At 35.0% G+C, this 27,999-nt stretch overlaps 1 protein-coding gene across 1 annotated transcript in view; it reads left to right on the forward strand.

The window, feature by feature from the left end:
• Nucleotides 1-27,999, forward strand: part of HEATR5A (HEAT repeat containing 5A) — a 115,842-nt gene that overhangs the window by 38,319 nt on the left and 49,524 nt on the right. Inside the window, exons 11-16 of the mRNA XM_036029480.1 lie at nt 1,772-1,883; nt 4,232-4,384; nt 5,363-5,462; nt 10,975-11,084; nt 24,710-24,873; nt 24,956-25,131. Of these exons, the coding sequence (XP_035885373.1) occupies nt 1,772-1,883; nt 4,232-4,384; nt 5,363-5,462; nt 10,975-11,084; nt 24,710-24,873; nt 24,956-25,131 (815 nt within the window). The remainder of the gene's footprint in view (nt 1-1,771; nt 1,884-4,231; nt 4,385-5,362; nt 5,463-10,974; nt 11,085-24,709; nt 24,874-24,955; nt 25,132-27,999) is intronic.

The raw sequence follows: 27,999 nt of genomic DNA on the forward strand, positions 1-27,999 counted from the left end.
TTTTGAAAGTAGCACTTTCAACCAGATGTGACATAGAGCCTAGTGAATAAATAACTCCATGTCGATGTGCAAAGAATTTTGAAGAGAAGCAAAGAAAAAACTTTAATGAACTATAAAACACAAAATATATTTTCCTTTTTGATAGGTGCTAGGGATTGCAATTTGTCAGAGACTGTTTTTTTCATAATGAAAGTCCTCATAACCTGGGCCGCACACATGAAAGTATTTCTTTTAAAATAAATTACCACTATTCATTGCCTTCTTGTTGTCATTCCTGTGTCTTTATTAATGAGTATTCTAGTGTATTTTCCACAATTAATGCTTTGCAAAAGAACATAACCACTATTTCAAAAATTGTAAATGTACTTTAAGTATTGCCAACACCATTTGAATTAAGGTGTTTGACAACTTTGGGAAGTGGTATGATTCATTTAATTTTATTATTTTAGTTATATTCTAAACCAACACATCACATCTTGCTAAGCAAAGAATTGCCATTGTATTTATTTAGTTAAATTTAATATCCTCGGATGTTACTACTTCAGACAGACAGGATTGGTTTATTTGGTCCTTACTTTTTGAGTGTTATCCATTGTCTGTAGGCTGCAAGTAGTCCTAAATTAACAATAAGTTGGTTGGTTGTTTAAAATCCACTAGCCTTCCAGGCTTTGTGGTAGAAAATTTACATGCCAGCTCATAATACTTGCTGCTTTTTTAGAGGTAATTGGTCTCCAAGATGTTTTCTCAGCCATATTAGATACCTGTTGGCCTTTGTACTGTACAAGCATGGATTATTTATAAGTGTGAAACATCTGGTTCTTCCTCTCAGTTTTTTATAACTGCTTATTTTATAGACTTTTAAAATATAACATTTGAATGAATCCTATTGTACTTTGAAACCTCAATGTGAAAACTTTTTTTTTAAGGTTGTATTTATTTATTTTTAAAGAGAAGGAAAGGGAGGGAGAAAAAGGAGAGAAACATTACTGTGTGGTTGACTCTCACACACCCCTGCTTGGGGACCTGGCCCATAACCCATGACTGGGAATTGAACAGGCATCCCTTTGGTTTGCAGGCTGGTGCTCAATCCACTGAGCCACACCAGCCAGAACTCAATGTGAAAACTTTTAACCTCTATAGTATACAGTCACTCAGGTATCAAAGTGGTATGCAAAATTTTTAGAAGCAAGATTCCTATAATAAGGCTTTTTCTGGTAATTACTATCTAAGATGGTTGCCAAAAACAAAAATAAATTCTATACAGCTAAAATTAAACAATTGTACAATGTTGTCACGTATACTCTACAAACAATCATAGGGTTTCTGTGTACACCTAATACGCCAATATTTAACCTTGAAAATTTGCTTTTTCTTATAGTTTTTATGTGACATTGTCCTGTGATATAGTTTACATCAGTGATTTTCAACGGGTGTGCCGTAGCATTTTTAAAACGTGGAATACCTATTTAGTCAGGGGCACTGACCTCTTTTCCCTGAGTTTGTCAGATTAAAAATGACAACGGAGCTGTCCGGTATGAATGAATCAAAATTATACTTATTTTAATGTCAGATCAGCAAACTATATAATTTTTGGTGTGCTGCAGAATTTTAATAATTTATGTGTGACATGAGATAAATGGCAGTTCTTTATCAATTAATATACTATATGTGAGAATTAATTTTTCAAGACATTATTATTGTTGTCCTTTGCCCAGTAATCTATAAACTGATATGCCTTTTGTTTTTTCCTTTTTCTTGTATATGTAAATAGATTATTATGACATTAGCAGAGGATTTGCTGTGTTCTGCTACTCAGAACAGTCGCCTTTCAGCTCAGCGCACACAAGCTGGATGGTTACTGATTGCTGCTCTGATGACATTAGGTAACAGTCTTGTGGAATATTTATATAACTGTGACCTTTGTGTTTTCTGAATGTAAAATATTGTAATGGATGATTTGACCAAACTAACTTTTTATATGTACCAGAATTTAAATGTCTTTACAGACATTTGTTTTCTAACCAGTCACCTTAGGAAGCTATATACTTCCTTCATTCTCCAAAACATTTTTCGGTTTATTTGAAATTCTCTTTAAGATCAGTATGTCAGGCTTAAATACGATAAGCCAGTTTGATCGTCTTTCAGTCTTAACTTTGAATGACTCTGGCTTTTCCAAAAATCATTTATATCCATCTTCAGAAAAAAACATTCTCCAAAATACAAGGTAGGCAAGAAAACATACTGTAGTCTGCAAATCCATTTCTATAGTTGTTGTGGGAATTGGTAACACCAATAAGATAATTACATTGCAGGGGATAGGGCTCATCTAAATTATATTTATTAAAAATCAGTATGTATTCTATGGTCATGATTATTATAGTTATATCCTATAACTCTGAAACTCAACTTTATTACTTTATTAATGCTATATTTTGTTATAAATCTCTACTTTATAGTCATGTGATTTATTGCTAGCATCTAAAAGTGGCTGGATTTGAAAATAAATTATTTTGACATCTTCTAAGTAATTTGATCTAAAAGGGACTTAAAAGAAGCAATCATAAATGAGGAACCACTTTAAGTAGTGTTCTTGAGATGGTTAAAGAGATACTGCACTAGATCAGGGTTCAGCCTGCAAGCCAAATTTGGCTTGCTGCCTGTTTTATACAGCCTGCAAGCTAAGAATAATTTTTACGTTTTTAATGGTTTCAAAACAAAGGCTATTTTTATGACACGAGACTTACCTGAACATCAGTTCTCAGTGTTCATAAATAAAGTTTTATTAGAACACAACCACAGTCATTTGTTTACATGTTATCTATGTCCTTCTGGCACCAATAGTAGCAGAACTGAGTAATTGCAATAGAGACTGTATGGCTTTAAAAGCCAGAAATGTTTATTGTCTAGCCCTTTATAGAAAACGTTTGTTGGCCTCTGGTATAAATCATCATTTCACAGTGTCGTGAATATAATCTGCTAATGTTTTTATTTGCCTTTGGCTGGATGTTTCATGCCTGCCATATCAATATTCTTGGTTAATTAAAGGAGAAAATAAACTACTTAATAAATGCAGTATTTCAGTGAATAAAACCTTTTAAAACAAGGTTATTGCATTGGAAGAAGGCTGTAAGAGATCCCTTTTTTAAAAGAGAGTAGTATATATTTTACTGCATATTCACAATCAACATACAAAAAAGGACTAAAACTTTAAATTAATGTTTTCTTGGGCTGTATTCTATTCTTATGCATTATTATTTCCCTTTATTATACTTTTTAGAATGTGTTGCTAATATCCTAGTAACTTTCAAAGGGGATCAGTGAGGTTATTGCTATTAAGTATCATGAATTCATAGGTCTTTGTGTATTCATGTGTTACAGCCCATTGCAGTCATTATTTCTTTTGATCCTCAAATTGTCTCATCTTTAGGCAGTGGGAGCCCCTTCAGGTTGGTTCATGTGTCCTTCTAACATGAAGCTAGTATTTTGGGATATAATGTGTTTATTTTTGACATGACAAGATGTCCCAGCTTTTACATTATACTCTAGGCTTGCAGGCAGCCTCCTTTCTTCAGTGAGTCCTGATTCTTTTTTGTGGGGAATGGTATTCATGGCAGTGCTTTATTAATTTTGCCTTGCAGTTTTAATACCTCCTTTGCATTCTCAGCAATTCCTTCATCATTAAAATTTCCATCATTTTTAATACATTCACTATTCTGAACAAATGTTAACTCATATAGACCACATTCAAGTCCATTCCTCAAATTTGAACTACAACATTTTTAACCATTTTTGTTACACTTACCAGTTTATCTGATGCCACATAAACCAACTTTGATTTACCTGTAGATAGATACCTATATGCCTTACAGATTTATGGATGGCTCATGAAATGTGTATTGTTTTTGCTAGGTATAATATTATTTTTTTAATCCTCACCTGAGGATATGATTAGCAATTTTTTTTTTTTAGAGTGAGAGAAAGAGAAAGAAACATCAATGTGAGAGAGAAACATTGATCAGTTGCCTCCCATACACTCCCCAGCCGGGGATTGACCATGTAACCTAGGCATGTGCCCTGACCAGGGATGGAACCCGTATCCTCTCAGTGCAGAGCCAGAATGTGAGGAAAGGGACAAAGTATTACAGTACTGGGTTAAGGTATCTTTATTAACAGGTTTTAAATAGCAGCCACTTTGGGTTCTTTAATAAGTAATAAGTTGAATAAATTACAGGTCCTGCAGTTATCAGTCATCACCTTGCTCGAGTTCTACTGTTGTGGAAGTGTGTCTTTCCAGTGTCTCCTAAAGATCTAGAAACAGAAAAGAGCCGAGGAGATTCGTTTACCTGGCAGGTAACCTTAGAAGGACGAGCTGGTGCACTCTGTGGTAGGTGGAGTTTAGTGTTTTTGCTCCCTTTCCTTTGGCTTTTCCCACTCTTTAACTTTACGCATACTTGTATGTTTAATTGAAGGGGGACAAACCTTTTAATGGTGATTTTTCTTGGTAATTGAATGTAATTGATTATGTTTAGTTGGTGATTATAACAGAAGTGTATGTAATAAGCCAAGTTTAAAGAGTTCTGATCCTTAGGGTAATACATGTTTTATTAGATGCACTCCAGTTGAGAAATGTCAAGATTGCTTTGCCTTAAGTAGGCACTTGTTCTTCATTTCAGAAATACTAGGGTTGGATTTAATGAGCATTGATTAAACATGTTTCCATTTAGTTTTTTTATATGTAAAAGTTGTACCCTTTACAATATGTAGGCCTTTAAAAATAATATCCACTATGAAAATTTGAACTCAGGAAGTCCTCGAAAAGACATGAAAGCATAGGTTTTGGTTTTGTGTATGTATTCATGATATCTTTTTACTCTTAAGAATGGAGAACAATTTTGAAATTAATCTTAAAACTCAGTCTAACTTTAAAATACTCTTTTTATTCTATATATGAAATTAACTCTTTATAAAAAGTTATGTGTTTTAGGTGACATCTACAAAAACCTAACATACTGACTCAAAAGGATTGTGGTTCTATATAACTAGTACAGAACTAGCAAACTTTAGGGTCTAAACTAATTTATCCTTCTACTTTTGAACTCAAGAGCCAAGTAAATCATCAGGAAAGAAACATTTTGTTAACTTGGTTGGTGGTCTCTTTTAGTAATTCTAGGAAGTTTATTTTTAGTTTGATTAGAAATAGAGGGCCCTAGCTTCTTTTTTATACTAAGAGTTTCAAGAATTTTTTTGTTTTTAATACATTTCTTTATTCCTCTAATAAAAATGCAAATGTTGTGGTACAGTTGAATTCTTTTTTTCATAGTTCGTTACACTCTACCAAGTGAAAGTCTGTTCTGTTTTGCAGCTATCAAGAGCTTTGTTTCCCACTGTGGTGATCTCCTTACTGAGGAAGTAATTCAGCGTCTTCTTCCACCACTTCCTTGTGCTGTGGATTTGCTAACTCAGTAAGGATCTGCTATTTAGATTTGATTTAAATAATTGTAATAGCAATCAATTACCCTCTGATAGTGTAATATTTTTAAGTACAGTAATAAGGCCAGTTTCCATGGTTGGTGAATGATACTCCTTTTGCACAAGAAGGCAAATATTTAGTTATGTGATGTATTTCTTTTTAGGCTAGGATTTTGAAAAGAAAAACATATTAAAAGGGAAGGAAAATTACTTGGTGGATAATGTATCTTCTATACAGTTAGATTTAACCAAGAAATTAAATTATCAAGCCTGTTAACCTTTTCAGGTATGCATTTTACTGGTTTGTTAGAGCTATTCTGTGTTTATAAGAACCAGATGTTGTTAACAGTTTCAGTTTTTTGTTGCTTATAGTTTTCATATGTTCAACTTATACATATATGATAAGGAAACAGATAAAATTCTGTATGTGTTACCAGCACTTGTAATTTCCAAATTGATAAAATGTGCAATTTAGAGAAAGTCTGTAATGATGTATTTAATGATGTAATGATAATACTGTAAGAAGTATTTAATGATGTAACACTATATATACAGAAAAATATATTTAACGTGTGGCTTATAAAACAATAAAATGAGCTAGAAGGGCCAGATAGTAAAATTTTAGGCTTGTGGGCCATATAGTCTCTGTTGTACCTACTCAGCTCAGTTGTTATAGCTCAAAAGCAGTTGTAGAGCCCTGACCTGTGTAGCCCAGTTGGTTTGGGTGTTGCCCCACAAAGCAAAAGGTCACCTGTTCAATCCCCAGTCAGGGCAGATGCTTGGGTTGCAGGTTCCGTCCCTAGTGAGGGCACATACAAGAAGCAACCAACTGATGTTCCTCTCGCATTAATGCTTCTCTCCTCTTCTTCCTCCCTCCCTTCCCCTCTCTCTAATAAAAAAGAAAGTAGTTTAAAATATATTTAAAAAGCAGTCATAGATAATCTGTTAATGAATCAACACAGCTGTGTTTTAGTAAAACTTTATAAAAACCAGTAGTGGGTCGAATTTAGCTACCCCTGAACTAGAACGTTAACAATACTGTTGAAGTTATCTGTGTGCTCCACTCTACCATTCTTCCTGCCTTCCTTTAGAGATAATCACTACCCTGAATTTTATAGTTGTCATTCCCTTGCATTTTTAAAAAGTGTATCTTGTATATATGTTTCCCTAAAACAGCACATTGTTTTGTCTTGCTTGGATTTGATCTAGCACACAGTATCTAAGACTTAACTTTAACTTTTTTTTACTCAACACTGTTTCTGAATTTCATCTATGTGTAAGTTTTTTAATTCATTTTTATTTCTGTACTTCAGGGGTGTCAAACTCATTTTTACCAGGGGCCACATCAGCCTTGTGGTTACCTTCAGAGGGCCAAAATAATTTTAGGACTGTATAAATGTAACTACTCCTTAACTGTTAAGGAAGTGAAATTACATTCGGCCCTTTGAAGGCAACCACGAGGCTGATGTGGCCCCTGGTGAAAATGAGTTAGACACCCCTGCTGTACAGTGCTTAATTGTATGAATATACCATATTGTATTTATCCTCATGTCAATGAAATAGCCAAATTATTTTCCAAAATTTTTGTATATTTCTACAGATAGTATATATGAGTACCCTTTGATTCACTTCTTTACCAGCACTTATTCAGATATCAATTTGTAACCATCCAGTAGGTATAAATTGGTATCTTATTGTGATTTTTATATATCTAATTCCTGATGGTTTGCTTTTTATATACTTGTGGACCCTCACTATTCGTTCTTCTATGAAATTCCTATTCATGCATGTCTATACCTGTTTTTAGATAAAGTTGTTTTTTGATTAACATTCTTAATTTAAATGTCAAACTTATTAATCCTTTACATTTTGTCTTTCGATTTTAAAAATCCTTACTTCCTAGCTGTAAAGATACTGTTCTAAAATATTGAAGGTTTTGTTTTTAATTCATCTGAAATTGATTTTTGTGTTCCGAGCAATATGTGTTAATATGGATTATGAATTATCTTATACTCTAGTAAAAAAAATCCATACTCCCAGTTACTGCCGTTTACTTCCGTCATGTATTTTATTACATATACATGGTCTGTGGTTTTTGCTCTCTGTTGTGTTCAATTTGTGTGTTTGCCCATTTCTGAGCCAACACCACATCATCTCTGTAATAAATTTTAGTGTTTGTTAGAGTAAGCTTTTTGGCCTTACTCCTCTTTAGGCAATAATTTGGCCCTTCTTGCACTTTTGATTGTCTACTTTTGAAATTTTAATTGGAATTGCACTTAATCTATAGGTAAATTTGGGAATAACTGATATTTTTTACAATACCATAAACATGATACCTGTCTTCTATTATTGAGGTATTTTATAAAGTATAAAATTATTTTCCATATGACAGTCTTATATGTCTTTTAAAAATTAACTCCCAGAGACTTTATATTTTTCATTTCAGTTATTAAACAAGTATTTGGTAGTATATATGTGTAATCTCTTTATTGCTGTTGTATAAAAATGCAATTGATCTTCTATCCAGCCATATTTCTAAACTCCATTATGTTAAACATTTACTTGTAGATTCTTTTGGATTTCTGCCTGTATAAGCCTCATTCACTCATTCATATTCTCTCTCTCCTCCTAATGTGCTAACTAGATAACTACCATTTAAAGCTAAATAGAAAAGGTTAAAGGAATGTTTCTCATGTTTCACAAATAATAATATTTGCTATAGGCATTTTAGTTAGATCTTTATCAGCCAAAAAAGATAAGCTTTCCTAGTTTATCACATTTTGTTGTGTTTTGTTTATTATGAATGGGTTTTACATTTTATTAAATGATTTAATCTGATGATTTCAACAACTTTTTAAAATTTTATTGACCAATTTTTTACATAGTTGCATTCTTTGGGATAAATTGTGCTTGAAATAATTATCTTAATTATAAACATGTGGATTTGGATCACTTATATTTGAGTTTCTCTATATATACATATTCACTGGTGAGACTCAAATGTTTGTGAAACAGTACGGACCTGGTACTTTATTTAAACTATATGTTCTATTTAATTAAATGTGTTGACCTTCTGAGGTCTGGTTTGGCATAAATTTTCCTCTGCGGTCCCAGTCTGAATTCTAAGAGTATTACTATGTATTATTTCCATTTTTTCACTTTGAATTTTTTTTTAGTTTCATCATTTTTTAAATAGTTTAGAAGTATGTTTTAAGTTCTACTGTTTCATCTATCTTCACTAATTTTTTATCTGTTTAACCTATCAATAATTGAGAGTGATATGTTAAACTCTTTTACTGTGATGGTGGGCTTATCAGTTTTTCTCTGTAGTTCCATTAATTTTTGCTCTTTCATATTTTGAGACTAATTAGTTATATAGGAGTAAGTGTCTGATTATTATTTTATGGTCTTTTTCCATGTCACTATGTTTTTAGGTATGTCTCATAAATTGTGTGTAGCTGTGATTTTTAAAAATTGAATCTTACATATTCACTTCTGGAGATCTTTTTATTTTGTCTTTCATGACTCTTAACCTTTGCTAACACTTTTTTCTCCTTTTCTCTCTTTTGCATTCTATGTAATTTTTTTAAAAGATTTTATTTATTTATTTTTAGAGAGGGAAGGACGGGGGGGGGGGGGGAGAGAAACATCAATGTGCGGTTGCTGGGGGTCATGGCCTGCAACCCAGGCATATACCCTGACTAGGAATCAAACCTGCGACACTCATTCTATGTAATTTTTTAGCTATCTCTTTCACTTCAATAATTCTTTAGCTGGGTTTAATCAGATATTCCTTTGCCTCTGCCAGGCTTCAGAACAATTTTAACCCCTAAAAACCCCTCCTTATCACCTCTACCTTGCCGTGGGCACAGGCTCAACCCATAGATTCATATGTTCCTATCAGCATCTGTGTCACCACTCTCATTTCAGCTCATGTTTCATTTCATGCTTTTTATATTTGGTTGGAGGAAGGGAAGTTGGCCTTGGAGAGGTCAGTTTCTGGCGGCCTAACAATGCAGATAGGCTCAATCTGCTCTCCTAATAAAAGCAGACACCACTAGGAATGCTTTTCTAAATTCTCATTTGGTTTCTTTCACCTTGTTTTTTTTAAAAAAAATACACACACACCCTTCTAAAGTAAATTTTATTGTGTTTAAAATAATGAGTGTTACAGGATTTTTAACATCTTGCTAATGTGATTGAAACAGTTTTCATTTGTCAGCAATTATTTTCCCATCTGGTTTTAAAGAAATACAAAAATGCTGTTGATTTATTCTTAACTCCCCTAATAAAAAAAATTCTGTGCTGGTTTATAAATGTTTTCTGTACAGTTTTTACTAAGCTGAATGATATCAAATGAAACCAACTTTTTAAAATAAAATGACAAGTCAAAATATAACTCTCTTCTAGAAAACTAGAAATAGCAAGCAGTAGTTTTCTGGAAAATACAAGTGAATAAACATTGCCAGAGTTTGTTAGAATACCTAGAAACCCCGTGCCATGACAGTTTATTCCAGTGTCACTGTAAAAGTGATTCCACTGAATTTCTGAATTGCCAGAAGAGATGAAAACCATGCTCTAGTTGATAACATGATACTTTGCAAAGAGTAATAATCCTTTAATAAATATTTGTTGGATGAGTAAACATTAGTAAAATGCCTTAATACCAGTAATGGGATAAACAGAAGATAGAACAGTACATGAATGTAATGGAAGAGGCTGTGGCTGAGTAGCTCAGTTGTTTAGAGCGTCACCCCAATATGTTAACATTGCCATCCCCAATTAGGGCACATATAGTAATCGACCAGTGAATGCATAAATAAGTGGAAGAACAAATCAGTGTTTCTCTCTCTCCATTACTCTCTCTCTCTCTCAAATCTATAAATTAAAAAAAATTTTTAAAGAAAGGAAGAGTGTGAAGAAAGATGGTAAGAGCTTTTGTGAATAGAACTGTAGGAAAAGCATTGGCTCAGCTTGAGCTTTTTTTTCTAAAGGAGAATGTGCTTTGTGGTTTTGTATATTTTCATGATTCATTCCGATTTGGTGATAGAATTCTAGATCAAGTTTCTAATTAACACTTGGATTTTTTTCTAGTTGTTGTATTTGTGTCTCCTGTTTATTTCTTTGATTTTTTTCCTATCATAATAGTGTTTACAAATGCCAAGTAACACATTTTGGAACTTAGTTTAATAGTTTTATTTTGGACCTTAGCTAATTGTTTTATTGTCTAGACAAAATATTTAATGTTCTTATAATTCTTAAGCTGAATATATAGTTTTGTTTTATGAAGTATGATAGAAAAGATACCAAAATGATTTTCATGTGTGACACTTCTAATCCCTCTTATAACTTACAATCACATCTTATTAAAAAAACAAACAAAAATAAAAGCACTGATGTTCATTAATAATATGTTTAGCTATTTTATGTTTATATATCAACCTTATAATATTTGTACATTATATAATATACTCACTTAAAATAAACTTTCTCTTTTATTTTAAGGCTTTCTTCAATACTAAAAACATATGGAAGTCCTTTGAAAACTCCATCAGTAGTTTATAGACAGAGGCTTTATGAATTACTGATTTTACTACCTCCTGCAACCTATGAAGGTATGTGCTTTAGATCTAAGTATTTCATTGTTTGTAGCTAGCACAGTGCCTGAAAGTAATACCTGAATGAATTAATTTAATGGCAATTGTTTAGTGTCCTAAGAGGTGTAGGGAGTTAAATTTAACCCGTATGTTCACCATTTGATAGTGAATAAAATACATTTTTTTAAGACCCTACTTCTTCATGTCTTCTCTCTTCTGGGGGAAAAAAGTCTATAGTTCTGTGTTTGGGAGAGAATGAGTAACAAAGGTTGGTCTTAATTCTATCCAGGAATTTGTACAGCATATATAAGGAAAATCTGTTAGAAATTTGGCTATTACTAGTTTCCCTCTAGAGTGATTGTCATATGTATTCTTTTCCACTTTTCCATTCTTAACTCTACCCAGATAGAAGTTTAATATTGAACTACAATGATATAATTTATTTTATAAGTTTATAATGTAGGTCTTGCTATTACTAGGCTCAAAGATAGAAAATAAACTTGCCCCTATTTTAACATTAGTCCTAAAACATTCTTGTAAATGTAAAATAGTTTTAAGAAAAACTGTATACTACTACCAAATAACTTAAGATACTTGTTTTAAGAGGTTCAAGTTAGAAATGGTCTCCAGTGGGTACTTTTATATTTTTTTAGTCTTAATTTTCAGCAGACAACATGTTAAATTGATTGTTTCTTCAGATCAACTTTTTTGTTAAAATACATTTATTGGCTTATATCCATATACTGCAAATAAGTACAATATAATATATATCACAGTAGCTCAAAACATTAACTTATAGTATCTCCATTTGTCTTTTTTGTTTATGTGAGTGGTATTGTTCCCACTGCCTCTATTCCTGAGTCACAAATATACCTTGCAGCCCTGGCCAAGTGGCACAGTTGGTTTGAGTGTTATTCCATATACCAAAATGTTGTGGGTTCAATTCCTTGTCAGGACACACACCTAGGATATGGGTTCAGTCACCTGTTGGGGCACATACAGGAGGCAACAGATCAGTGTTTCTCTTTTTTTTTCTCCTTTCCTTTCTAAAATCAATAAACATATCCTCAAGTGAAGGTTTTTAAAAAATAAACTTAGAAACTTTAATTTTTAAAATTTACCTTTTTTTATCCTCACCTGAGGACATTTTTTTCATTCCTTTCAGAGAGAGAGAGAAAGAGAAACATCAATTGTTGCCTTCTAATACGCATTCTGTCCAGGGCTTGAACATGCAACCCTTCAGTCTAGAGGGTGATGCTCCAACCAACTGAGCCATGCTGCCTAGGGCAAAATTTAAATTTTTAAAAATTTTAAAAATATATACAGCATCCAGCAGAAGTAACACCTGCTTGAGTGTGGTTGGTAGGGTAATAATATGAGTGTAATAATTTATACTTTTAATTTGAACATTTTACCTAAAATGTCATATGGTGTGCTTCAGTGTGATATTGTTATGTAACAGAATTACATGCTTACGATTTTGTAATAATAAAGGGGTGTTATATGTGCCAGTACCTGTATGCACACCTAACAAAATGTTTCGTATAAAGTACACATTAGGTCTGCACTTCCGAAGAACTGAAATAAATGAATACATTGCCACTTCTCAGAAAAACATATCCCAAAAACCATTTCTGTGTGCATAAGCAGTTATATATGTTACACTGATTCTTTGACAACACTGATTTGAACAGTGCGAGTCTGCTTATGCAAGGATAGTTTTCCATAATTACTGTAATTATATTTTTCTCTTATGGTTTTCTTTTTTTCTTATGATTTTCCTAGTATTTATTTTCTTTAGCTTATTTTATATTGTAAGGATACAGTATATAATACATATAACATACAAATTCTGTGTTAACTGACTGTTTATGTTATTGTTAAGGCTTCTGATCAACAGCAGGCTATTAGTAGTTAAGTTTTTAGGGAAGTCAAAAGTTATACATGGATTTTCAGGTGCATGGGGTTGGTACTCATAACCCCCATATTATTTAAAGATCAACTGTATTATTTATCTTGGGATAATATAATGAACCAGTTCATTTTCCTGATTTGACAGATAAAGGCACACAGGTTATAAAATCCAACTTAAGAACACATAGCCAGGCTTTCAGGTGCAGCCATGCCATCCACTTTCCTAAGAAACAGTCTCATGCTTCCCCTTATGGAAGAGCCATAGAAACACTCTCCCAGTTTCTAGCAGACCCAAACTTGGCTCTGGAGACCCCACCCATTAGCCTACTAGATGCCCCATCCTGTAAAGTACAGGGAAAATTTTCCAGACAGACTTAAACTTGTGGCTTGGGGGCACGGGAACACACCCACCATTTCCCTCAAGTCTAAAAGGCTCCTGCCATGGGAGATCCAGGATTCCCATCTCCCTGATTCCTCCAGAAGCCATCTCAGAAACAGGTCTGTGACTAGTCTAAAACTGACAGCAGGCCAGTAGGCAGAGATAGGCAGAAGCAGATTGTGCAGTGATTTGGGTACATGCTGACACACCTCTGCATTCAGTGCTCATAAAACCCAGTTTTCCAGAGCAGCCAAGCCCAGATGAATCGCAACAAACTGGGATCACTTATAGCCTCAAACAGGCTGCTAAGGGCTAGAAGTGGTTAGCACCTGACATTGACTTACACTAGCCTCAGATGATATCACAGCCATATCCAAAAGGAAAACCCAGCAGGCAAGCACTAAACTCTGCTGAGATGAATACCACTTTGTTCTTTTTCATTCTTTAATTTTTTTCATGGCCTTTTTATTATTTTTTCTTATTTGTCCATTTTTATTGCTTTATTATTTTCTTTTATATCTTTTATTTTCCTCTTACCTTTAATTGCTCCCATTGCTCCTTTCTTCTTTTTGTTATTCTTTCTCTCTCTGTCCCTTTTTCCTATTTGCTTCTCTCAATCATTATTGCTATTAGCTCTCTCCCCATAATCACTTTTCTGTCCTTTGGTCTTCTCTTACTGTTCCCCTGCCCCGCCCTCTTCCCTAATATTCATTTCTCTTTCCCCTGTTATTTTTTGATCTCTTGTCATTGATATTGCTGTTATTGTTGCAGGGGGGGGTTGCTTGTTTCGGTTTCATTTTTTGCAGGGGGGAGGGGTTCTTTTGCTTTGTTCTCCTAGCACCTGTATAACAGCATGTAAGACATGGTGGTGGTGGTTGACCCTCTCAGTCAGCCAGCCAGAGGTGAAACCCTACCAGTGAACAAGCCAAGAACATTCAGGACCCAAGTAAAACAGAAGAGCCCATATAATCCTCACAAAGGGCATTCCTAGAGCATCCAGATCAGGAGATCAAGGAGTCTGCACCACTGGGTCCCACATGACTCCTACCACATAAGCCCACCCCACAAGACTGGAAGTCAAAGCAGATCTATCTAATATATAGACACAAACAAAAAGAGACAGCTAAAATGGGGAGACAAAGAAACAACTTCAAAACAAAAGAAAAGGAGGAATCTCCCAGAAAGGGGGCTAAATGAAATTGAGGCAGATTATTCAGACATAGAGTTCAAAGTATTGGTTATAGGGGTGCTTAAGGAACTTAATGAGAAATACCACAGCATGAAAAAGGACATAGAAACTATGAATAAGAACCAGGTAGAAACAAAGAATGCAATATTTGAAATGAAGAATACAGTAGAAGGAATAAAAACCAGGCTAGATGAAGCAGAGGATGGAATTGGCAGTTTGGAAAACAACATGGAAAAAAACCCAGTCAGAGCAACAAAATGGGAAAAAACTTAAAAAGAATGAGTATAGTCTAAAAGAGCTTTGGGATGACATGAAACATAACAAAATATTCCCACCATAGAAATACCAGAAGGAGAGGAAAAGGAACAAGGTATAGAAAACCTGTTTGAAGACAAAATGTGAGAAACCTTCCCTAATTAGGTGAGGGAGAGTCCCAATTAAGATGAACACGAAAAGACCCACACCCAGACATATCACAATTAAAATGGGAAAATTTAAAGACGGAGAGAATCTTAAAGGCAGCAAGAGAGAAACAGTTACCTACAAGGAGCTGCAATAAGTCTGTCAACTGATTTCCTAACAAAAACACTACAAGCCAGAAGGGATTGGCATGAAATATTCCAAGTAATGAAAATGAAGGACCTGCAACTAAGACTACTCTATCCAATAAAGGATCTTGTTTAAAATGGAAGGTGAAATAAAGAGCTTTCCAGATGAAAAAAGACTAAAGGGGTATATTTCCACCAACAAGCATTCCAGGAAATGCTAATGGGACTGCTTTAAGAAGAAGAAGAAATTGAGAAAGGAACACAGGTACAAAAGTTAAAAATGGCAATGAATAATTACCTATCTATAATATCCTTAAATATAAGCGAATTAAATGCTCCAACCAAAAGACATAGGGTAGCTGAATGGATAAGAAAAATGACGTGCATGTATGCTGTCTACAAGAGACCCACCTCATAATACAAGATTTACTAGGCTGAAAGTGAAGGAATGAATATATATATATACCTATGCAAATAGAAGAGAAAGGAATGTGAGGGTAACAGTGCTTCTATTTGACCATTAGACTTCAAAACAAAGACCATAATGAGACCCAAAAAAGTCACTATATAATACTTAAGGGGTCAGTCCAACAAGACAATATAATCCTCATAAACATATATGCACCCAATATAGGAGCATCTAAATACATAAAGAAAATCTTGGACGACTTTAAGAGAGAGGTCAACAGCAATTCAGGCATTGTGGGTGATGTAACACCACAATGTCAACAATGATCTTCCTAACAAAAAATCAACACGGATATAGTGGCATTAAGTGATATACTAGGTCAAGTGGATTTAATTGTTATTTATAGAACATTTCATCCCAAAGAAAGAGAATATACATTCTTTTCAAACGTACACATAACATTTTCAAAGATAATGGGAGTAAAAGGGAGAAGACTGTACTTGAACAATGATTAAAATTTAAAAAATAGAAAAAAACATTTTCAAAGATAGACTGCATGGTAGGATATAAAATAAGCCTTAAAATTTCAGGAAAATTAAAGTCATATCAAGGCTTTTCTCAGATCACAATGGCTTGAAACTGGAAATCAACCTCAAGAAAAAAAACTCAAACACTCAAATACATGTAGACTAGATAGCATGTTATTGGACCTGGCTGGTGTGGCTTAGTGGACTTAGTGCCACCATGCAAACCAAAGGGTTGCTGGTTCAATTCCCAGTCAGGGAACATGCCTGGGTTGCGGGCCAGGTCCCCAGTAGGGGGCGTGTGAGAGGCAACCACACATTGATGTTTCTCTCCCTCTCTCCTTCCCCTCTCTAAAAATAAATAAAATATTTTTAAAAATAACTTGTTATTAAATAATGAATGGGTTAACGATGAAATCAAGGAAGAAACCAAAAAACACCTGAAGACAAATGAAAATGAATACCCAACAACCTCAAACCTATGGGACACAGTGAAAGCAGTCCTAAGATGGAAGTTCATAGTGTTACAGGCCTACTTAAAGAAAATAGAAAAATCTAGCCCTGGCTGGCGTAGCTCAGTGGATTGAGCGCGGGCTGTGAATCAAAGTGTCACAGGTTCGATTCCCAGTCAGGGTACATGCCTGGGTTGCAGGCCATGGCCCCCAGCAATCTCACATTGATGTTTCTCTCTCTATCTCCCTCCCTTCCCTCTCTAAAAATAAATAAATAAAATCTTTAAAAAAAATTAAAAAATAAAGCAGAGTTTAAAAAAAAGAAAGAAAATAGAAAAATGTCAAATAAAGAGACTTAACTTTATACCTCAAAGAATTAGGAAAACAGCAACAAACAAAGCCCAGAGAGAAAGTAGAAGGAAGGAAATAATCATGATCAGAGCAGAAATGAATGACATAGAGACTAACAAAAGCAATTCAAAAGATCAATGAATTCAGGAGCTGGTTCTTTGAAAAGATAAACAAAATCAACAAACCTTTAACCAGACTCATCAAGAAAGAAGAGAGGATCCAAATAAACACAATCAGAAATTAAAGAAGTAATGACAGATACCACAGAAGTAGAAAAAGTTGTAAGAAATTACTACAAACAACTACATGCCAAGAAACTGGACAACCTTGACAAAATTAATAAATTTTTGAAACATGCACTCTTCCAAAGGTGAATTGGGAAGAAGCAGAAAATCTGATAGACCAATAACAACTAGTGAAATCTAAGCAGTAATGAAAAAAAGTCCTGCACCAGATGGCTTCACAGGGAGATTTTATCAATTCAGAGAACTACCACCTATCCTTCTCAAACTATTCCAAAAACTTCAAGTAGAGGGAAGACTCCCAAACTGTTTTTATGAGATCAGTATTATCCAAATTCCAAAACCAGGTAAAGACACAAAAAAGAAAGAAAATTACAGGCCAGCATCTATGATGAATATAGATGCTAAAATCCCCAACAAGATATTAGTAAACCAGATCCAGCAATACATTAAAAAGATTATACAACATGATCAAGTGGGATTTGTCCCAGGGATGCAAGATGGTACAATATCCACAAATCAATAAATGTGGTACATCCCATAAACAAAATGAAAGGTAAAAATCACATGATTATATCAATAGATACAGAAGAAGCATTTAATAAAATCCAGCATCCATTTATGATAAAAAAAAAACCCAAAGTGGGAATAGAGGGAGCATACTTCAACATTTTAAAGGCCATATATGAAAAACCTATTGCCAGCATCATACTAAATGGGCAGAAACCAAAAGCACTTCCCTTAAGATCAGGAACGAGACACAGGTGTCTGCTTTCACCACTCTTATTCAACATAGTGCTGCAAGTCCTAGCCACAGCGATCAACAAGAAAAAGAAATAAAAGGCAAGAGCGTACAATGGAGTAAAGACTGTCTCTTCAATAAAAGGTGTTGGGAGAACTGCACTGGTACATGAAAAAAAAAAAAAAAGGAAACTAGACCACCATCTTATACCACACACTAGAATAAATTCAAAATGGATAAAAGACTTAAGTAGAAGTCATGATACCATAAAAATCCTAAAGAAAAACATAGGCAGTGTAATTTCAGATATCTCATGTAGCGATATTTTTGCCAATCTGTTTCCGTGGGCAAGGGAAATAAAGGAAAAAGTAAACAAATGGGAGTACATCAAATTAAAAAGCTTCTGCACAGCCAAAAAGAACACCAAAATAAAAAGGTAGCCAACTGTATGGGAGAACACACTTGCCAACAATACCCCCAAAAGAGTTTAATCTCCAAGATATGTAGTGAATTTATATTACTCAGTACCAGGAAGACAAATAATCCAGTTTAAAAATGGGCAAAGGACCTAAATAGGTGCTTCTCCAAGGAGGATGTACAGAATACTCATAGACATATGAATCAATGCTCAATGTCACTAGCCATCAGAGAGATGTAAATTAAAACCACAATGAGATACCACCTCACACCTCCCAAGAAGGCTATTGTTGATAAATCAACAAACAACAAGTGCTGTCAAGGGTATGGAGAAAAGGGAAGCCTTGTTCACTGTTGGTGGGAATGCAGACTGGTGCAGTCACTGTGGAAAACAGTGTGGAGTTTCTTCAAAAAACTAAAAACAAGTGCGTTTTGACCAAGCAATTCCACTGCCAGGAATACACCCAGAGAAACCCGAAACAATTCAAAAGAATTTTTCATCCGCATGTTCTTAGCAGTGGTATTTATAATAGCCAAGATTTGGAAACACCCTAAGTGTCCATTAGTAGATGAGTGGTACAACTACACAGTGGAATACTGTGCAACAGAAAGGAGGAAGGAATGCCTGCCTTTTGTGACAACATGGACAGAACTGGAGAGCATTATGCTAAGTGAATTAGGCCAGTTTGTGAAAGACAAATAACATATGATCTCTCTTTTAAGAGGAATCTAATGACCAAAATAAACTAAGGATCATATAAAGAGAGGCATAGATCATGGAACAGAGTGTAAGAGGGGAGGGAGGAAATGAGGACTGTTTGAAAGAAACTGAAGGGATCAGTCAAGAACATATGTGAAAGAGCCATGGACATGAACAACAGTGAAGGAACAACTGATTAACGAACTGGGGGGTAGGCTGGGTAGAGGTGGGGGGAAGTGGGACAACTGTAATAGCATAAACAATAAAATAAATAAGTAAATAAACAAACACATAGCCAGTAAACAGTGGAATCAAAATTAAAAGAGCCCTGACTGGTGTGACTCAGTGGATTGAATGCCAGCCTGCAAACCAAAGGGTTGCCAGTTCAATTCCCAGTCTAGGGCACATGCCTGGGTTGTGGGCCAGATCACTGGTGGTGGGCACACGAGAGGCAACCACATATTGATGTTTCTCTCCCTCTCTTTTTCTCTCCCTTCTTATCTCTAAAAGTAAATAAATAAAATCTTTATAAAGAAATTAAATTAGATCTACTTCATACTGTGCTGTCTATCCATTTATAAGTAACCTACTAGAGACTTCATAAACAGTCAAAGCTTAATGATAGGTGTGTTTCATCTATGTTGTATCAATATAAAAGTTACCTGTTAGACACCTAATAAAGGGCTTAGAGATCATTTCTGTTTCGTATTCAGATAGTCATTAGGTTCTGGCAAAATCAGTTCCCTTTAGACTTTTACATTAAGTTTTACCATAGTATTTTGAAATTTATATTCAAACTACAGGTGAAAAATTGATTGTTTCCAAGTCTTCATTAAATATTAAAAAATAGGAACTTAAAACCTACAGTGTGTATCTCCCAATAAGTGATATCTACCCCTTGAAGGATTTAAATTAAGGAGAAAAACAAAGCCTTGTACAGGTGTCTCAGAATTGAAATTTGGTAATGCAGTGTGATGTTGGGATGAAATAATGAACATACAACTGTATAGATTTTAAGTCAGTTCCAGAGTGTTCCTTGGGAGACAAAGTCAGGAGTTAATATGAATTTCCTGACTTTCCTGTAGAAATAGAATTTCTACATTCACCTTTGTCTTTTCCAGGTTTATCTTTTTCTAACATGAATTAAGTAAATATGAGTATAGTTTATAGAAAAACGATGATACAGATGTAGTAACAGTTTTATTTTAAACAAAACTATTAATTTTTTATGTCTGTCTTTTTCCTATAATTACAACTGTGGTAATAGAGTTAAGGATTTTTTTCCTGAAGGAATTTTTATTTCTTTTTAAATGATTCTATTTCATAGATTTATATAATGTTTATAGAGTTTTGGTTATATCAGTTGGTAAAATGGGTTGGCAAAAAGTAACCTTATAATACGAGTAAGAAATTGTCTTTGTTACATATTTAATATGTAACATATACTTAGGACCTATTTAAGAATTTAAATAGCTTTTCTTCATAGTTGTCCAGTAGATGGAGACTTGTGATAATGACTTTTCTGAAGCTCACAGAGTAGAAATGAGTTCGTAGTTTTTATTTCCTATCTTAGTTCCATTATGGATGTCCTATCAAATATTTTAATATTCTCTACACTGAAATTTGTTCTCATACATATCAGAAAGCCAATAATGTATTTCTACAACAAAAGCTTATTTGCATTTTAAAATAGAATTATCTTTATTTTGTTCAGGGACAGTTGAAGAGCAGTCATTTTAAGTAAGAAATAGAAATTCACCAGTTTTCACACGTAGCTACAGTTTCAGACATATCTTGTATATTGTACTACCAACAAAATTATTTTTTTCAGAATCATATATTGGCGGTTAAACTTACAGACTTTCCTCCAAGCAACTCTCATTTGCTTCATTAAGCCTTCAGTGATCCCTGTGCGTCCTTCCCAGTTCCTGCAGATAATCTCTCTTTTCCCTAAACTTAGCAGTACTTTTGTTTTCATCTTTTATGAAACAAAAAGCCCTTCCTACCTTTATTTTATAGTTATGTGTATACATTTGTGTTCTATATTTAATATCTTCTATAAGAGAGAATGAAATATAATAAAGTATTTTATTTTTATTAAACACAGTGTCTTAAATGAGTTTGAATGAATGAGTGACTGAGATGATAGTTAAAAGTTCAGCTTCTGAAGCCTGGACTGCTTATGTTTCATTTTAACTGCTATGTAGTTGCTGTGATGTGGGGCAATTAAGATCTCTTCCTGTTTTCTCACCTAGAAACTAACAGTACTAACTGGACCTCATGAGGTGCTTATGAAAACTACATGTACAGCTTTTAGGACATTTACTGACACATATTACATCTTCAGTAAATATTTGTTAATACTACTTTTATTGCTCTAATGATACAAAAAATGATGGTAGGTGAACCCTTCCTAACTCATCCTGCCATTACTAAAAAATAGACATTACCCCCATCTTTATTTAGTTGCAATGATGTTGCTCAAAGAAACACTTAAAAAGTGAGTGTTTCTCTCAGGTACCTTTTATTCATTCCTAAAGTAGTTAAAATACACACTGGCAAAGTCATTTATGCTCTAGGCAACTGCAAGGGTGATGTGGCTCCTGTTGAAAATGAGTTTGACACCCCTGCTCTAGGTGGATAAAATTTTCTGTTGACAATCTATCAGAAATTAGGATAATCTTTGAAATGGTAATTCAAGTCAGTGTGATAAATGGACCAGTTTTTCAAAGATGTATGTATAAGAGAGACAGCAATATCTTGTCTCATGTCTTATAGATGATTACAGTGCCACCTGTGGACTACCTTGGCACCCAAAACAAACAGACCAAAAAAAGAATCCCCTCCAGTTCCAAGTTCCAAATTACAAAAAAATAGAGATGGGAGAGGAATAGATTAAACTCACTGCGGGGGGTCAGGGGCGATAGTCAAAAAAGTCCAGACTGTAGAAACTTCTGCAGAACAGAGACCTCATTTATTCAAATAAATTACTGGGGGTTCTGGGAGGGCAGAATAGAGAAGATAATTTTTGATTGAAAGAAACTTAAGATATATCAACTAGCTGCAACATGTAGACTTAGATCTTGATTCAAACCAAAGCAAACAAAAACAGGCTTTTGAGACCATTGAAAATTTAAACAGTAAATGGTTATTGTTCTTTAGTGGTTTTTAAAACATGATGTTATGAGAATGAATTGTTTAAAATGTCCTTAACCTTAGTGATACACAATGAAATGACATCCTTTTTATGTTTGCTTCAAAGTAACGTAGGGAGTGGTGAGATAGCAGTGAGGGGTGTAGGTCAACTGAGATTGATCCCCATGGTCAAGGTGAATGACACTCATGTGGTAGGCAGTGGGGAGCTGGGTGCCATAATACCATTATGTCTCCTTTTGTATCTGTTTGAAATTTTCCATGACAAAACTATCTATGCTTATAAATTTTTTCCAGGCTATATTTTTTAAACAGATATAGTTCATCTGCTTTTATATCTACTTGTCTGTCTTTGTTCTGTTTTTTTACTCGATGTCATTTTATTTAAAATGATGGCAGTATTTATTCATTATAAGGTTTACACACACATACATTGAGGTGTCTTTTCATTATCCATTCTCTTTTTAGATACATTTTATTGATTATGCTATTACAGTCGTCCCATTTTCCCTCTGTATTCCCTCCACCCTCCACACCCCCTCCCATGCACATTCCCCCACTTTAGTTCATGTCCATGGGTCCTACATGTAAGTCCTTTGGCTTCTACTTTTCCTATACTATTATTACCCTCCCCCTGTCTATCTTCTACACACCATCTATGCTACTTATTCTCTGTACCTTTCTCCCTCTCTCCCACTCCCCTGTTGCTAACCCTCCATGTGATCTCCATTCCTGTGGTTCTGTTCCTGTTCTGGTTGTTTGCTTAGTTTGTTTTCATTTTTGTTTTTGTTTTAGGTGTGTTTGTTAATGATTGTGACTTTGCTGTCATTTTACTGTCCATATTTTTTATCTTCTTTTTCTTAGATAAATCCCTTTAATGTTTCATATTATAAGGGCTTGGTAATGATGAGCTCCTTTAACTTGACCTTGTCTGGGAAGCACTTTATCTCCCCTTCCATTCTAAATGAAAGCTTTGCTGGATAGAGCCATCTTGGATCTAGGTCCTTGCCTTTCATGACTTGGAATACTTCTTTCCAGCCCCTTCTTGCCTATAAGGTCTCTTTTGAGAAATTAGCTGACAATCTGATGGGAACTCCTTTGTAGGTAACTGTCTCCTTTTCTCTTGTTGCTTTTAAGATTCTCTCATTAATTTTAATCTTGGCTGATGTAATTATGATGTGTGCCTTGGTGTGTTCCTCCTTGGGTCCAATTCTTTGGGACTCTCTGGACTTCCTGGAAGTCTATTTCCTTTTCCACAGTGGGGAAGTTCTCCTTTATTATTTGTTTAAATAAGTTTTCCACTTGTTGCTCTTCCTCTTCTCCTTCTGGTACCCGTATAATTCGGATGTTGGAATGTTTAAAGATGTCCTGATGTTCCTAAGTTACTCCTCATTTTTTTGAATTCTTGTTTCTTCATTCTTTTCTGGTTGGATGTTTCTTTCTTCTCCAAAATACTGATTTGAGTTCCAGTTTCCTCCCCTTCACTGTTGGTTCCCTGTACATTTTCCTTTATTTCACTTAGCATAGTCTTCATTTGTTTTGCATCTAATTTGCGACCAAATTTGACCAATTCTGTGAGAATCCTGATGACCAATGTTTTGAACTAGTTAGTTGGCTCTCTCCATCGCTTAGTTGTATTTTTTCTGGAGCTTTAATCTACTCTTTCATTTGGGCCCTTTTTTTTTTTTTGTCTTGCTGCACCTGTTATGTAGTGAGTTGCAGAGCCTTAGGTGTTCACCAGGGCAGGGCAACCCACGTTGCTGCACTGTGATGCTGTATGTAGGGCAGGGGTCCGAGAGGGAACAATGGCACTTGCTCTGCTCTCTGCCAGCTTTTAGTCACTTCCCCTGCTTCCCACAAGCAAACTGAGCCCTTCTTGTGCTGATTCCCATGTGGGTGGGTTTGTGTACATTCTAGGACCCTGCGGGTCTCTCCAATGAACTCTCCTGTGAGGCTGGGAGTTTCTCCTGTTGCCACCTCAATCCCTACATGTGTTTACAATCAGTGATTTGAGGCTTTATTTTCCCTCACTGGGACCCCGGGTTGCACAGTCCATCCCACTCCCCAGTTGTTTCTCCTGGTTTATCTGCACACGAATGTGGGACCACCCAGTCCGCAATCCGCCACCTCACAGGTCTGCCTGCTGTTGCTTTGCCAGCCACCTGCAGGCTTGTGCACCCTGCTCCACAATCTGCCGCCTTGCTGGGTCCACCAGCTGCTGCCTTGCTGCAAGTCCTCTCCACCCTAGCTGCTGGTCTCTGCCCCTCCTACTGGTCTGGATGACTGCTTCTTAAGTCCTTGGTTGTCAGACTTGTATACCATTCGATTTTCTGTCAGTTCTGGTTGTTTTTTTTTTTTTTAATTGTCGTTGTCCTTCTTTTGGTTGTGCAAGAGACACAGTGTGTCTCCCTGCACATCCAGCTTGACCAAAGTCTCAGTACCCATTCCTAACCTTGCACATAGTTGAGCCATTTGTTTGTAGGGCATTTTTCAAGGATAAGGTGTATAAGCTTTGGCTGTGATAGATTAAAGTTTCCCAGTGTGTCAAGACCAAAGCTTAACCTGGGCTTTTTTAAGTCTCATACTCTAGTTAACTGCTATTCTTTTTTCTCTGCCTCAACAGGAAACCTCTGTGCTATCCTCAAAGAACTGGCTGCTGACTTGACTGCCCCTGACATACAGGTGGCAGCATCCACATTTTTACTTCCACCACTCTGTCATCCAGATGATCTTTTGTTACTAAATCCTTTACTTCAAGAAACGGACCATAGATTTATTGAAGAACAGGTAGGTCATTCTTCAATAATTCGTGGGTTGATTGCATTTGTAGACAGTGATTTTAAAACCTTACATATTTTTTTTGTTTTAGCTCCTGCTTAGTAATGGTATTGCTTGTGGAAGTCTCGAGTATGACCCTTATTCTGTCTATGAGAATGATGTAGAAGGAAATTCAGTGCCTAAGCCCCTACCTCCAGCACTGTCAGTTATTAGCTCTGCAGTCAAGCTCTTCGGAGTTGTATGTGCTCATGTGGGAGAAGCTCAAAGGTAAACCATCTTCAGTAGTTCACTTACCCTAAAATAAATAATTCACTCATCTTGAAATGTAGTATTTCCAGACTGGTAATTGGTTCAGTGAATGCATGATAGATTCCTGGTAGGTAAGAAGAATGTCAGAAGTTCTCACAGATGACAGATAATAATGGTCCTTATTTACTTAATTTACCTAATATTTAATAAGAAGTAATTAAGTTAATGATTAAATTAAGTGATTAGATTAAACTAAAAGCTGATAGACACTATTATGGATACGTTACTTTGCCCACAATAGTTTATTACCTAGCTGAAAAAACAACTGAAAACTCAGTGACATGAGAACATTGATTTTTCTTCCTGAAAGCCTGAAGTGACCTCTGAAAATTAGTTGCTATTTACTTGACCTAGAAAACCCCACGGAATCACGTAAATCAAGAGGTTGAAATCTTTTTGTTCACTTTAAGAACACTCATGAAATTGCCTGGATCATCAATAGTATGCATCCAGAAGCCACCAAGTATCTGAAGAATGTCACTTTACAGAAGCAATGTGAGCAATTTTGTTGTTAACAGTGGTGGAGGTAGTAGGTGTGCCCAGGCCAAAATGTGGGTCAGTGGCCCAAAAAGAATGCTGAATTTTTGCTGCATGTGCTTAAAAAGGCAGACAGTAATGCTAAACTTAAGGGTTTAAATGTAGAATCTCTGGTCGATGAGCACATCCAGGTGAATTAAGTTCCCAAGATGTAGCGTAGAATTTACAGAGCTCATGGGTGGATTAACACACACATGAGCCCTCCCTGCTACATTGAGAGGACTCTTACTGAAAAGAGCTTCTGATCCCTATCTGTGATGTCAAAGTGGAGAGTACTCTCTGATCCTTTAAGAAGTTGATTCTTGCCCTGGCCAGGTGGCTCAATTGGTTAGAGCATATTCCTGATACACTAAGGTTGCTGGTTCAATCTCCTGTCAGTACATATGCAAGAATTAACCAATGAATAAGTGGAACATCAAATTGATGTTTCTCTCTCACGCTGGCCCCCTTCCTCTCTCTCTCTCTAAAATCAGTGAAAAAACAAAACAAAATAGCATAGTCTATAACTATATATGGTATCAGGTGGGTACTGAACTGCCACTTCGTAAGTTAAATGAATGTCTAACCACTATGCTGTATACCTCTGAAACTAATACAATATTGAATGTCAACTATAAGTGAAAAAAAACTTACAAAGAAAAGTCATCTCCATCTTCCTAAGATTCAGAATAGTTTTGTTGTTGTTTTGTTTTTGAGGGGTGTTTGATATCTTTGTTAGGATTTGAGATTAATTAAAAGATGGAGAAAAAAATTGGGGGCTCTGTCGGTTCTGACTAGTCTTTGGCCCATAAATGTGGGCAAGAAAATTCAGGTCAAAGTTAATTACAATATAACAAAATTTTCAAGCTCTAACCTTGTGTGTTTTTAGTACTTTCAACATGATATAATTTCATTATAACAGATGATTGGGATATGATCTAATAATGCTGTTGGAGTTCTTTTTTTTTTTAATCCTCACCTGAGGATATGTTTATTAATTTTAAAGAGAGGGTAAGTGGGGGAGAGAGAGAGACATCACTATGAGAAAGAAACATCAGTTGGTTGCCTCCTGTTTGCACCCTGACCAGGGATCAAATCCATAGCCTAGGTATGTCCCCTGACCTGGGATCAGACTCGCAACCTTTTTGGTGTACGGAGCGACACTCCCACCAACTGAGCCACCCAGCCAAGGCAGTGTTTAAGGTTTTTAAACTTACAGAGCCTGACCTTATTGTTTGTAATTTCTTTGTTTTGTTATAGTGACCCTGCATAGTTCTTGCAGGGCAGTTTGGACATAAATGTATTTTTGAAACAAAATGTCTTAAAGATGGTTTTGAAAAACAAGCAGAAAAATGTTTGTGTGTGATATACATATCATGTTATTTACAATAAGAAAAATTAGAAATAGCCAGAATGTTCCAAGTTACGGAAATGGTGAAAGTGTTATATTCCCAGATTATGTAATACTGATATCTAAAGTTATTTTTGAATGTAATAAAATGGGGATAATAAAATGATATCCATATGCCTAGAAGTGGAGGGAAAAGTAGAACAAAGGTGCCAAAATGTTAATGGTGGCTCTTTCTAAATGGCAGAACTAAAGGTGAATTTCCGAGTTTTTCAAATTTATTATGATGAACAGAATTAGCCTTGAAATAAAGAAATAAATATTTAAATAAACAGAGTATTTAGAGTTACTGTGGTTTTCCCCAAATTTTTAGTGATCCACCACAAATACTAGAGGGGTGAAAATGAAATTATAAGGTTCTATACCTGCCATCAAGATAGTTCACAACCAAAAAATAATTTTAAACATTATTTCAGTTTTCCTGATTTGTATGGTGGTGGGGCAGAGAAAGTACTGGGTATAGAAACAGCGGTTTTAAACATTGGAAAAATTGGTGGAGAGATGGTGTGGTTTATTTCATGGTTACATATTTTTAATTTCAACATAAGATTTAAAAGCTCTATGCTGTAAGAAAATGAAAAACAATTCACAGAAGATACATAAATAACTAATGGATATATTCAACCCCAGACCAAACAAATGTGTATAGTCATCATAACTAGAATTGTGAAAATAGGAAATTGCTCTCTACCAGTAGAAAGGTTGAATAAATCATAGTACATATCTGTAGTAAAATTTGGCTACTTTAAAGTTATGAAAGAATCAAAATGATGTGAAAAGTACTAACGACATAATGTTAAGTGAGAAAAGTAAGAGTTAATGTTATGTTGTATATAATATGATCCCAAGTACATTTTTAAAGTATAGTTGGAGGTAAAGTTGGTGCCATGTTTCAAATGAAG

Source organism: Phyllostomus discolor, chromosome 1 (assembly GCF_004126475.2).
Source record: "Phyllostomus discolor isolate MPI-MPIP mPhyDis1 chromosome 1, mPhyDis1.pri.v3, whole genome shotgun sequence".
Lineage (NCBI taxonomy): Eukaryota > Metazoa > Chordata > Mammalia > Chiroptera > Phyllostomidae > Phyllostomus > Phyllostomus discolor.